General features: G+C 39.4%; 1 protein-coding gene across 4 annotated transcripts in view; it reads left to right on the top strand.

The window, feature by feature from the left end:
* Positions 1-13774, top strand: part of il1rapl2 (interleukin 1 receptor accessory protein-like 2) — a 311687-nt gene that overhangs the window by 180891 nt on the left and 117022 nt on the right. For all 4 annotated transcript variants that reach the window (XM_046406986.1, XM_046406983.1, XM_046406985.1 and 1 more), the window contains exons 3-4: positions 9338-9507; positions 9834-9937. In XM_046406986.1, coding sequence (XP_046262942.1) covers positions 9338-9507; positions 9834-9937 — 274 coding nt within the window. The remainder of the gene's footprint in view (positions 1-9337; positions 9508-9833; positions 9938-13774) is intronic.

Genomic DNA, 13774 nt, shown 5'->3' with positions numbered 1-13774 from the left:
GTTTGCCAAGCTCTCCTTTTCCTCGCCTAGGCTCTTTAATTGGATCACTCGTCATATTAATTACATCAAGGAGGTATGCAGACACGGACCATGATGAGTGCATGAGTTATTAAACATTTGTACTGCCAATTACGTGCATCTCATTAAATCACAATGATAATTTGTGCAGTGCTCCACTAAACAAAACGCTTGTGGCAACATAAGTGCTATTTATGGAACAGAGGAATGACTTTATTAAAGTGAATGCAGGATAAATTAGCTGCCTGGAGTGAATTTTCCATCTGGTGAGAATAGACATGACCATGAGAAGTGGCAGAATTATTTAGATCCTTTATTTGAGTGATTGTACCAGTCCATTAATAGAAAAATACTCCACAATCAAAATTTGATGCGTGTAAAAGTACAGAATTATTGGCATTGTATTGTGCTCAATATATCAAAGTAAAAGTACTCTTTATGTAGAAAAAATTCCTCTGTGAGTAATTACTAATTACTAGACTGTAAATTCTGATGCAGTGATTCATTTTACTTGTGTAGTTGCTAACAACTCAGACTTATGAAACATGAGAGGGCCTTTTTAGAAGTAGTCACAAGCCAAAGCAAAGTTTTGAACCACACTGGTTTGATTTTGAAATATAATGAAGTAAAGAAAACTTCACTTATGCATATGATGGAGAACTCCACATAACTACCATGTCAGCAGTGTGTGTGTATCTGTATGTGTGTGTTTGGGGTGACTGCTGGGGGAGCAGCAGGTGATCAAGGTGACCGGACAAGAGTGAGGGTTGCCAAGTTTGGTGGCACAGTATCCCTCTCCTGTATGTCAGACTTCAGAAGGACTGGCATAAACACACTCACACAGGAAACCCACGGTCATCAAACACCTGCCAAAATCTGTCTTCCAGGTACACCAAGTTCTGTACACACATCTTCTTCTAAAAACATGTATTTAGATTTTGATATTCTTCAGTACCTCTTCTTCACATTTAACCCAAACGCTAAACCCAACAACATTTTCAGTATTATCAAGATTTGTTTCCACATCTTGCAGCGACACTTGGATTAGAAGCACAGAACAGACACAGTGCAATTTCCAGTTTTTACCACTCACCTTTATATGAACTGGCCCTCCTAAACTAACCTCTCTTCCTCTTTCTATTTATTTCATTATTTTCTTCCTTTTCTCTCTCATGTACTTATCACCTTTTTCGTCCTGTGGCCTTCAGAGTGATCTTTATAGGCCAGAGGTGATTTCTCATTGTTAAAAGGTTGGGCTGGGACTTGACGCTGGCTGTGAATCTTACTGAAAGGTTCACAGAGAACTATAAAGAAAACAGTTACTAATGGATAATTTTAATAAGTATCTGCCACGTTTTTGTCATTCTGATTTTGTTTGTTTAAGTATGTACCTCCTGATTGACACACGCATGGAGAGCTCACATACACAGACAGGAAAACACTTTTTGCATCTGATTAAGAGGTGTTCCCAGGGTGTTTCTGCTGCTATTCCGCAATTCCACTGGGGTTGATTTTAAAATATTCAATAGAAAGGCAGGTAGAGAGGCTGAGAGACAGGGAGAGAGAGAGAGAAAGCGATGATAGAGACTGAGCAGTGGGTAGATACAGTAGGTAGATTGAGAGGAAGATATAGAGAACATATCTGGAGATTGAAAGAGGAGCAGAAAGATGGAGAGAGATGATAGAGAGATGGGGAAAGCGAAGCTGCCAGGAGTCTGTCAGCGGCATGTGACAGGTGTAGGAGTTCATTATTCTACTGGCTTAACATTCAGTCTCTGCCATAGACTCCTCTCTTTCTTCTTTGCCATCATAAATGTGTGGTGTGTGTTACAAAAGTTTTCTTAAAAAGATCTTAGGTCTCTCTGTTGTTTCTTTTTGTGCTCTCTCTCTCTCTCTTTTTCTCAAAGCCTTTGTCCCTCTTCAGTCAGAGCATCTTCAGGCTTCATTTATGTGTTAAAATGTTTCCTTTTTGTTACTGAGACATGACAGGACTATAACAGACAGAGCTACATTGTTCATGTGATAATTATCACCGGGCACTGTCGTAAAGCAATGATATCAAGCCAAGGATTTTTTTTAACTTACTTTGAATCTGAACGACTGTTTGTCATGACTGGCTCAAAGCTTTGATATTTGGCCTATTCCAAGACAGAGGGTGAGTAACGTTATCCATTTAGAGTCATTTTGTGTCCACTCAGCAAATTTAAGTCCAATATTCCTTCCAATCTTTGCTCTTTATTTATTTATTGTGCCAGGAAGAGGCAGTGACGCTCTTCTCTTTTCAGTCCCAATAATCCCATTCCACCTTCACCTCTGACAAAATTTCCCTTTGTCACACTTTCTTGCACTACCCAGCTCTCTCTCTGTCTCTCTCTGTAGGGTGCTGTCACCGAACAGGTGTGCAGCTACTTTTCTTTATTAATGGTAGGCAGAAAGAAGGCAAAGGGGACTTGTGTGTGTGTGTCTGTGTGTATGCGGGTGTGACACTGTAAAAAACTGACAAATGTGGGAGTGATTGTGCTGCACGCTCCATCAACACAGTGACAAATGAAGAGGGCAGGAGATGCGTATATATAAACACACACACACACATAGACACACACACACAGCGACACAAAGACAGAGGATAATGTTGTCAGAGCTTGAAAGTTGTTTGGTTCTGATGAGACTTTCTGAAATCCATTTAAAGTTGAATTTTCTCGCATGCGATGTTTTGATGAAGCATTGGAAAGATTTCCATTCTGGCAAGTCATTTAATCAAGTATTGAATCTTAAAATCTTAAAATCTGTCAGTGTGATGGAATCCTATTGTTCCCATGCAGCTTTACCCATTTCGGGGAAGTTGTTTTGGATTGTATTTTTGGTTTGGAGATAGATGTTTTATTGGTTGTTATCATGTTTCTAACTAATAACAATGATATAATTGTTACCTGTATAGACATAGTAGTAATTAAACTCTAGGACTATAAGACCAGTGATGCCCTCAAAATGAAGCCCTCAAAATTCCCTCAGTAAACAAAAAAAGAGGACAGATAGGATTTATACATTACAGCTCGGAGGCAGGCACTTTATGCAGTTCTCTCTACATGCTCCAACATGTTCCAACACACCAGTTGCCTTTCATTTTTTCAACAGTCTGCAACTTTAATTTTTATGTTATTTGTTTTTAATTTTCTCTTTTTGATTTGGTTGTGTTTGTGTCCTCCCATGTTTTGTTGAATTGATTTGGTCGATTCCCACCCCTTTGACATTTCTGTATTCGTCATCTCCCTATTGTCTTGATTTTTCCTTTCCCAGCTAATTATTTTATAGCAGTGCTTTTTGCCTTTTATGTTGGATTTGTCTACACTTTGTCTACACTACAATTTTGGATTTCTTTACCATTTTTCTTTCCTTGTTCATACTTCTTCCTCTTATGAAATATGTTACAGGAGGCAGTAGAGGCAAAACAACAAGAGGCCTTTGGTTTAATTGGAAATGTGATTTCAGAAACGCTAACATTTTCTCTGGTGTGAGATACAGTAGATCATTAGTCATCTCCTCCAAGATCTCATTCATTAGTGTAATTACACCACAGGTACCACATTTTATTTGACAGTGATTTATTTATGGTTTCAATGTTAGGAACAACGTTTCCTATCATTTTATTTCACCACTATCTTCCTCTTTTAATCTTTCACCTTTAGTTATTCATTGATAAATAACTCGATAAGGGAGAACATTACCGACTTTCTTATTATCTCTCCAAATGCGGGTGTCTTTTGCTCATCCAAATGAGCCTCCTTTGTTTCTCCTCTCTGTCTTCCTTCTATCCCTCCCTCCACCTGTCCCTCCATTCACCCACAGTAAACTTCCTCTGGAGTTATTATGGTCAATGTGACGGCCAATGTGTTCTGCATCCCAAGAAAATGGGACTCATTACTTCTCATTAAGTATTTCATTCCCTCATCCTCAACGTTTCCTATTTTTATCTTCTTCCTCTGCTTGCACATTATTTGTCCCTTCATTTATGAACCTCCCTACTTATGTTTGTCTTTCTGTTTGATGGCCTGGTGTACAAAAGTCTGTTTTTATACCTTTTCTTGCCCTACTCCCATCAGAGACTAAACTTTGAGTCAAAACTGAGCATGTTTCTTACTAAAGTATTTATCAGTGGGCACATTTTTTCTTTTTACTGGTTTACTCAGTTAATTGAAGAATAGTGAATGCATCATGTTGAAGAGCTTTATTTAGAATTTAGAGTATCTTTCAAAGAAGTTCAGATCAAGATGATGAGTCCTGCAGTATGATAGTTTTATTGGCCTTGACGACTTTATGATTAACCTTTTTTTAATCTTCTTTACTGGTATTCTTCTTCTTTTTCTAATGAGATGCCTTATTTCCAGCATGTATACAAGGTTCAGGGAGAGAAAACATCTAGCTGGCCAGGCTTTCAGTCACGTGACTCTCCAGGGTCTCATTGAACAGTGTGAGAAACACCTTGCTATTTTATTGTTTCTGTTGGTTTGTAATCATCCAACAAAGCCAGTTCTTTATACAAATGCACACAGTCATCATCACTACAATCAACAAACTGAGTTAAATTCTGTTTGGTTTTAATAAATGTCACTTGATTCTGTCTTTTGTTCAACAATCTGGGTTGTTTGAAAGAATATTTGTGTGTGTGTGTGTGTGTGTGTGTGTGTGTGTGTGTGTGTGTGTGTGTGCTTTTTTGTGCAAGGGTGAATACATTTCAGTCTGTAGCATCTGACAGAGGGCAGATTGTGGTCAACTCCATTTATTCAGCGCTGATGCTTGCGTGTGCGTGTGTGCTAATATGAAGTTGAGCATTTTACTGCGGCTGTGGGTTATATGTGTGTTTGTGTGCATGTTGTCCTGCTGTGTGTGTGTGTGTGTGTGTGTGTGTGTGTACTGTGGAATTACAAGCCTTGTATGCTGATAGATGCCATTGTAACTCCATTGCACCGAATAAAGGCCATAACCCACACATGCATTACCATATTCATACAGCTCACAAAATAGATTGCTTTGCTGTCCGTGTGAGTATACGTTTGTGTGTTTGTGTGTGTGGTGTATGTGTGTGGCTTCCACGGGTTTGTGCAAGAGTGCAACTCATTTTGAGGACTCATTTTGAAAATGGCAAACACACTCCGTCTCTTTCTCACTTCTTGGTCTCTTAAACACACACACACACACACATGCACACACATGTCTAGTCACCAAATATATATAAAGCTCTATCTAGGCTAAAGCCTATTCTCATAAAATGTGTTCATAGAAAAGAAGTAACCATCAAGTCTGCAGTGTGCTGAAATTGAACATCAGCACAAAACACTGGGCCAAATTGCCATGTACTTTTCCTCTCTGTCTCTCTCTCTCTGTCTGTCTCTCTCTCTCGTTCTCTCGTCTTTTGATCTCATTCTCTCTTCTTTTTTCTGTTTTTCCCTCCTTTTCCTTCCCTCTCTTCTTTTCCCTCTCACCTAGGTGTAAATTGCACTTGTGATAGACTTCTGTGTGTGTGTGTGTGTGTCCGCGAGGGGTCAGGTCAAGCTATTATTATGACAGCAGCTGTAGTGGTATTGCAGGGGATTGTGGGAGGTGTGCAGACAGGCTGAGGGCTCTGAAGGGCTTTATGTTTGAGTGACATGGATGAAATAATGTGCTGCACCCTGCACCCACTGCATAACTCACAGCCCTCCTTTTAAATCTAAGACATACGGTACATGTTTATTACTTTAACTGTTAAATTACACTCATTTCATGTTATTTGTAGTCTTTCAGGAAAGCATGCATTATGTAGAAAAAAAATGTAATTTTACTACTTCATATAGAAGCACATAGTCAATCATTCAGTTTGTGTACAGTAGGGGTTTCCTGAAAACATCCTTAGAGCAAAGGAAGTTTGTTCTGGGACTATTGATATGATATTAATATGTCATGTTGATGTTTTGTTTTAACTTAAAGGAAAAAAAAAGACAAAACTGAGATGCATGCAACAAGACAGCAATGAAAGTTTAGCAAATGGCTAAACGAAAAGGCAAAATAAGAAAAGGTCTTTAGTGACTTGACAATGATACCACCTAAGCCTTAAATTAAAAAAGGACATATAGATTGTCTTTCCAAGGAAAAGACTCATTTCAGCTGGAGGACATTGAGTCAAAATGAGCTGAAATAATTTCATTGTCATTAGGGTGGTGGGGGGGGGGTGGTCAAACCGGTGACCGTCCGGTCACAAGCCACAAGCCGCTTCTTCATCCCTCTAGACCATGGCTGCCCCAACATCACAGCACTTCACCACCTCCAACTTCATACACCAATACAAACAGAAATTGTTCTTTAAAATCACTTTACAAGATGGCATATATATTGCAATGGAAAATGCACACAACTATTGAAAGAGAGTATTCACTATGTGCTAATAGGAAAAGCTATAGGGCAAAAAAAGTAGTCCAAACAAATGTTGAAGTTTGTCACGCCGTGTGTGTGTGTGTGTGTGTGTGTGTGTGTTTTGTCCCCAAACTTTTCTAAACTCTGAAACTTTGCCATTTATCCAGGCTTATTTTCATTCGGCTCTTTGGGAGCATCCATATGCAGATAGAGCTGACGGGAATGATATATTTGCTCATGCTAACGCCTCGCCCACACATTTAATATGTCTGCAGACACACGCAGCTGCACTCGCCCGTACACAAGCAGACACACACACATACTGCAGGTGTACACAGACACAAACACACACACTCACCTACAAAAATTAAAACACATGCAAGTGTAGAAGGAGCAATGAATGAATTATTGGGAGTTTGCTTTGGTTATGACCTGCAGCTACATATGGCCCTGTCGTTCTAGTGTGTTTGAGTGTGCATATGAATGTGATAGAATGTGTGTGTGTGCGTGTGTGTGTGACCCGCGTTAAACATTGTCTAAAACAAAAGGCATTAGTCCAGTAGACCAAACTAATGTGATTTTCTATTAATGTAATGCCCTGGGTGCATCTGTGTCTGTATGTGTTATTCCTTGTGTCTGTGTGTGTGTATGTGTGAGTGTGTGTGTGTGTGTTTGTGTGTGTGTGTGAGAGAGAGAGAGAGAGGGAGAGAGCTCCTCTGTGTTAGGTGTTAGAGGGACTGCACTCACACCTTCAATTTGTGTCAGATCATTAATTTACAACAACCAAGTTAGTCTGGTCTGTTCATTGCCTAATTTTCAACACACACATCTTTAATTCCATTTACATACAGCACATGCAAAGAAACACACAAAGTGGGTTTTTATGACTTGTAGTCGGACAACTACAAGTCATAAAAACTTCTGTCATAATACTGTGTGTATGTTTGAGAGAGACATAGTGAAAAACATGGCTAAGCACTGAATCATTTGTGAGGTGAGAGAGTGATTGTGTGTGCAATAAATCTGTTGAGGTGTCTCTGTGTGTGAGTGTGTGTGTGTCTGTACAGGAATACAGTAAATCTCTCCTGCCTCTGTATGACTGAATACATATTGCTAAATCTATAAATGTATCCAATTAAGCGCGTGGCTGTAAATTTGTGACGGAAGCTCGTGCAAATGAGTCTTTAAATCTTTAGTAGTGACTTAACACAAATTATACTTGACAGAGTGCATTAAAATATGTTTATATTGGCCACCATCAAATGTCTACCTTCTGACTGCACACTTTAACAGGAAGGCAGAAGAGAGAACGAGAGAGAGAGAGAGAGACAGAAAGAAAGAAGTCTAAGCTGAGTCTGAATTAAAGTTGCATGTGTGTTAATGGTCTGGTGGAAAATGAAGTAACAGCTACTCTGATAACAGAGCGGAGTGGGTGTGGTTGGAGTGGGAACACACAGTCTGTGGACGGCCATCATCTGAATTGCTTTTACAATTTAAGAAAAACTCTAAATCTGATGATTTCCAGGTTATAGGGAGCATCTGTAGTGTCTGGAGAGTTATGCCGTATAATTTCAACTGTAAATGCATGGATGGACTCCATTCTCCTTATCCATGATTCGGACACCAATTTCAAGTAACAGTGTGTATGTATAATCTTTTTGTTAATTTGACACAAGAGAAGACAATATTACAGCAAAAATTCTGATAATGTTCAGATTTCTTCAGACCATTTTCCTTTTATATCCAAACAATGTACCTGTATTTGTTTAGACACTTTTACACCCACTGCTTATTACCAAATGAACAAACAAGAGGCTGAAGAGGTAGTTTTGGGCAGATGACAGATCCAGAGGCTTTATTGCTGCGGGGTAAAGGCTGTAATTCAGTAGGAAGCCCTTGTGGCAAGTGCCCGAGGGCTTCAGTTAAAACAGGGCACATCTATCTGAGCCTCAGACCATGTGTGGAAAAAAGCAGTGAGAGGAGCAAAGAACAGAGAGAGAGAGAAAAAAAAGGAGGAATGAAGAGGGAGAGGATGAGTGGGGCGGTGGGAGAGGGAAGTCCATTTGGGAAAGCTCCTTGTCATTTTCCGTCCTGACCTCTACGTCTCACCAGCTCCTACTTGTCTTCCATCTACAACTTGTTTTCTGTTCGTTCCGGTTGACCTGATCTCTCCCTGACATCGCTGCCGCACACACTTCCTCTCTACTCTTCTCTCTTTTCTTTTGCTCTCCACTTCCTCAATGTATCTGAATCTCTGTTGTCACAGCTCTGCCATTTTCTCTGCAATTATTGCTTTTTTTCCCCTCTCTTTCAGTTTCTAACAATATATTGGACATGGTATGGTATTACTTAAATTATATATAAGATTTGGTTGTAAAAATGAAATTACAAAATTATTAAAAAATTAAAATAAACAGAAATTGATTAATATCTTTGACATAAATACATATGTATATAAAGTACAGCATTTTCTTCATGGATCTATTTTAATTTTTTGTGCTGTTGCCCCCTGCAGCATACTCACAATAGACACATACAAATACACACACACACACTTTCTCAAATTCATATTCAATGTTTTATTACCTTAAAGAAGAAGAACAATATTGTCAAAGAAACAGTCGTACTCTCTCTTTCTGTGACTCTCATTTTCTATTACTCTTTCACCCGGTCTAGCAGCTTTTTCTTTTTCTTTTTTGTTTTGTTTTTTGATAAGAAGAATACTTTTTAGTTTTATATTAAGCCTTATAAAAGTTTTTGTTTTGTTTTTTTGTTTTTTTAAAAGGTTATAAATGTAACTTCTTCTTTGTTTCCTTCATGGAAACATGCAGTCCAATGAAGGGCTGTTTCTGGACTTTCTGTAAAATTGTCTATATAATGTGTACCTATCACCATGTTCTCAACATGTTTCTGTCACCTTCTCTCCTCACAGTGGATGGATGCATAGACTGGTCAGTGGATCTGAAGGAGTACCATGTTCTGGCTGGTGAGCCTGTTCGAGTGAAATGTGCCTTGTTCTACAGCTACATCCGAACCAACTACACCATGGCCACCAATGCCAAGCTGCGCCTCATCTGGTACAAGAACAAAGGAGACGCAGAGGTAAGATCACTCGAGGTAGGAAAGGGAGGAGGACGGTGACTGTGGGAGTCGAGCACTGACAATGATAAATTGAAAATCAAATTCAAGTTCTATTTGCCTTAGCTAAATGGTTAGGATTAAGAATTGGAATCATTTCATCACAGATTTTCAGTTTGGTAACAATCAGGATGGTCCTTTTCCTCTTTAGCCCGCATGACACGACATCCACAATCTCATTAGATGACAGCACTTCACCACAGTAGCAGATCTCTTTTTACTTAAAACATTAATATGAGAGTTAATATTTTACTGTTGCTGTGACAATGTGTCCATCTTGTGTCTTTTAGGAGCCTATCATCTTCTCAGGCCATAGACTGAGTAAAGAAGACGACTCCATCTGGTTCAGATCTGCTGAAATGGAAGACAATGGGTTCTACACCTGTGTACTAAGGTAACCTGAGCAGAGGACTACATGTAGGGCTTTTTTAAACACTGACTCTGTAATGAGTCATCCCTGAAGTAAAATGACGAAAAACGATTTTGGGGTACGGTGGTTCTGCTGAATGGCTCTATGTGAAAATTACATAAATACTGACAGTCTTCTCAGTCTGGAGCTGGGTCAAAGTAGGCTGAGCAAAACTCAGACTTTATTTTAAAGTTTCACTTCCAGTCACAGCATTTTTGCTGTGTAAGACTAAATAAGCACAGCAAGGATTTTACCAGCATGCAAACAAAATATTTTGACTCTGACAGGCAGCAGTGCTCCTGGAGCTGGTTCAGTATTGTTGATTTCATCACATGGGAAAAAGCTTGGAATAGATTTCTGATTGTTGTGTCTCTGCACAGGTGGCCCATTTACATTGCCGTGGTAAAAAGGAGCACCGCTTTTGGTGTATGAATAAAATGAATGTGAGGTTTTATTCTAAACTGCCCTGTATCCATTTTGAGAAAGAAATGCCCCCTGCCCTTATTAATCACTATTTCAAAACAGATACGAATCATATTTCCAAAATATTACTATTATATAACCAAGGTTTTGAGATAATCAGTTTATGCTCAAAGATGGTTTCATTATCGCTTTTTCTGATGTCTTCTTAGAATATCGGCCTTTTAGATGTGTGTGTGTGTGTGTGTGTGTGTGTGTACTTACATGTTTGCCCTGCTAGTTATGTGAAAAGCTGCCAGTTTAGTAAATTGAAAATTACAATATGGCTGTTGGCACCACAGCAGACTTTGGCCTGAGTTCTCTGTGGTCCTTTAGGGATGTGTGTGTGTGTGTGTGTGTGTGTGTGTGTGCGTATGTGTGGGTGTGTGGGTATGCAACTGATAGTACAGTAGTGGTTATGGGGTACAACTTGTGTGTGTACCAATTGGCTTTCCAATTGACTTACAGTCTTGTTTACCTACAAGTGAATGCTTTCTGTGTGTGTGTGTGTGTGTGTGTGTGTGTGTACGCTCGTGTGTGCACAATGAACTGCAATGGAATATGCCAGTTTGGAAATCTGTGGAAATATGTTGCCTACAATCAGCCAATATCCCTGAAGGAAGAGCATGTATTCCTGCTACCTTTTGAATAGACCAGGTATTATGATTTTTGTTGTTTTAATGGAATGTTTCACCATAAAGGAAAATCTGTTGTTTATATGTTTATTTTCATGCAGGTATTTTAATTCATGGAAAATAAACTTAATCCCTCAGTGGTAACTCACTGGCACTTCAGAATTGATCTAGAAAGGATAGGGTTTAAAATGTGATAATAAATAATAAACAAATCTAAAATAAAAATGACACTCATTACATATTAGTAGCTCACAATCTAACACCAGTGATGAGCCTGTAGCTATTCCCATTCCAGGCAGAAATTTCAGGAAGAAATGTTATGAACTGCCCTTTGGAAGCCACTTTCTGGTTCAGCTTTGACCTGCAATACCTCTGCATGAGGTCACTTTAGGTTTTAAGCCAAATGTAGTAGTTTTTGTTGACAGCCAGACTTCCTTATCACAACGTTACCATTTTCTTACATTTCAGCAATTACACTGAGCATGTCATCAACATAACCAATACATAATAATACAATACATATTTATCTTGGTCATTACAAGTGTAATGTAATGACATACATGCATTGCACAGTCAATTTATACATCTTACAGAATAGAAGATTATTGAAGTAAGCATGGTGTAGTTGTGTTCACTTCTCTCTTCTCCTGGACCTGAACTCACCTGTCCTGAACATAAATTGAGACGCACACATGTTTGCAGCAGCCCACGTGAGCACTGGTGACCTGCGCTCTTCTTTTGATGAGATTTGAGTCATTGCAATGAAAAGCAAAAAAGTGTTTCTCTGTCAGTGGGATGCGATTGTCAGCCTTATATTGGACACCATGCAGAAAGTTGCTGTGATTCCAAACCTGATTATGGACATGTTTTGTCACAGAGAAACACATGATAGTTTCAGAATGGGTAAGGTCTGTTGTTCTTTACGTTATGTTGCGACTGATAAGTAGGAGTGTAAAATGGGTGAAGAAGACATTAGTCACAGTGTTATTTTGCAGCCTTTGATCTGTTTTTATAACATGATTCCTTCGATGAAGAAGTATGTGTTTGCTGTCATTGTAAAGCTCAGTTTCTGATTTATCATCTGATATATGCGCCTTGTCTATGCAATCACATAGACAAGTTATTCAAATTGAAATTAACCCCCCTTCCTTCCCCCACATTCATCACTCTGGTCCTTTATTTCCTCCCCATTTAATACAATGTAGTCTAATTGTCTTCCCTTAAAATTATTTTTGATTATCATTCTGTGTTGTATCATTAAAAAATGTCATTGAATGCCAAATAATAGATTTAACTTACACGAACAGTTGGAATATCATTATCATTAGTTTCCAAGGGAGCTGAAAAAGCCATCGAAATGAACCCAGTGTTAAACAAAAGCAGTGGTTAGAAATTTGACATTCAAACTTTTATTAGGTCACGTTATTGATCACAGACAGCCGAAATGTCAAACAAGAAGCTTTCTTCTTAATTGTTCCAATGGAAAACAGGAGCAGCCTACAAAGCAAAAAGTCTTGCACTTCTGGAAAACAATCAGAAGGATATGTGAGCTTTCTGATATTAGCCTATAGGCCTTAATATCTTTTGAAGGAGAGAAACTAAATTGCTTTGAAAGTAAGTGGCTGCAGAGAAGTTAGTTTCAGCTGCAGTGGGCCTGAGGCCATCAAGTCCAACAATCGTGCTACTCGGACTGTGGAGGACCTGGATGAGTCTCTGCTCAGCGACACAGACTGTGTTGTTGGGAAAAGAAGCAGCCTGAGCTTCTCGTTCATAGTGTGGCCTATCCTTAGGAGAAATTAATGCCTTCAAAGGGAAGAAATCCTTAAGTTTCTCCTCTGGGAATACCTAGGTGTCATTTTCCATAGGTGACACAACAACACAGTAGACCATGTTGGTGAAATTGTATAGATGATACCCTTTCCAATGAAAGCAGCGTGGAGCCAAGCTGCAGATAGCTGACAGGACCCCTCCCCTGAGAAACACTGTAGAAACAGCTCTCCTGTTGATTTGTGCCAGAACTCACCATCTTCCCACTCCACTTGATCCAGTTTATCTTTCTCCTCTACAGCTGGTAGCTTCACCACCTTCACTGTCTCCTGTGTCTTTCCCTGTGTACCGTTTTCTAGATCACCTCCTCTCACCCACTCATTTTTTTCTTATCACACCTAATCTGATCTCCCCTCAACTCACCAGCTACCTCCATCTTCTACACATCCTTCCTCTCTATCTTCTGTTTTTCTTCACTGGCTTCTTGCACATGTTCCATTCTCCTCCCTTTCTCTCGCTTTCACCCACTTCTCCTCTTTCTCCCTGTCTGCACCCGATTCTCTGTACCTCCCTTCGTCACCCTCCCCATCCACCCCCCCGCCCTCCTCCTGCCTCCTTTTCCTGCCAGAGCTTGACACCTATCCTCCTTAATAAGCTCCCTCTCCCTCTCCCTCTCTTTCTTTCTTTCTCTTGCTCTCTCAGCATGACAACCTAATTAGGGCTTGGTGTCTGTCATTGTCTCAGGGTCTCTTATTAACACGTGCAAACACACACACACACACACACACACACACACACACAGAGGCACAGCACCTCCTATTCTACCAACTGGATCATATAATAATACTAGAGAGCCAATGAGAGAATGTACTTTTAAATGTATTTATTGCCCTTGAACTGAAACATAAATATTGTTTATGTATATGTTTATTTAAATTATATATACTTATATATACCAGCA

Source organism: Scatophagus argus, chromosome 12 (genome assembly GCF_020382885.2).
Source record: "Scatophagus argus isolate fScaArg1 chromosome 12, fScaArg1.pri, whole genome shotgun sequence".
In the NCBI taxonomy this organism is placed as follows: Eukaryota; Metazoa; Chordata; class Actinopteri; family Scatophagidae; genus Scatophagus; species Scatophagus argus.
This window is presented reverse-complemented; position numbering and strand designations above follow the sequence as displayed.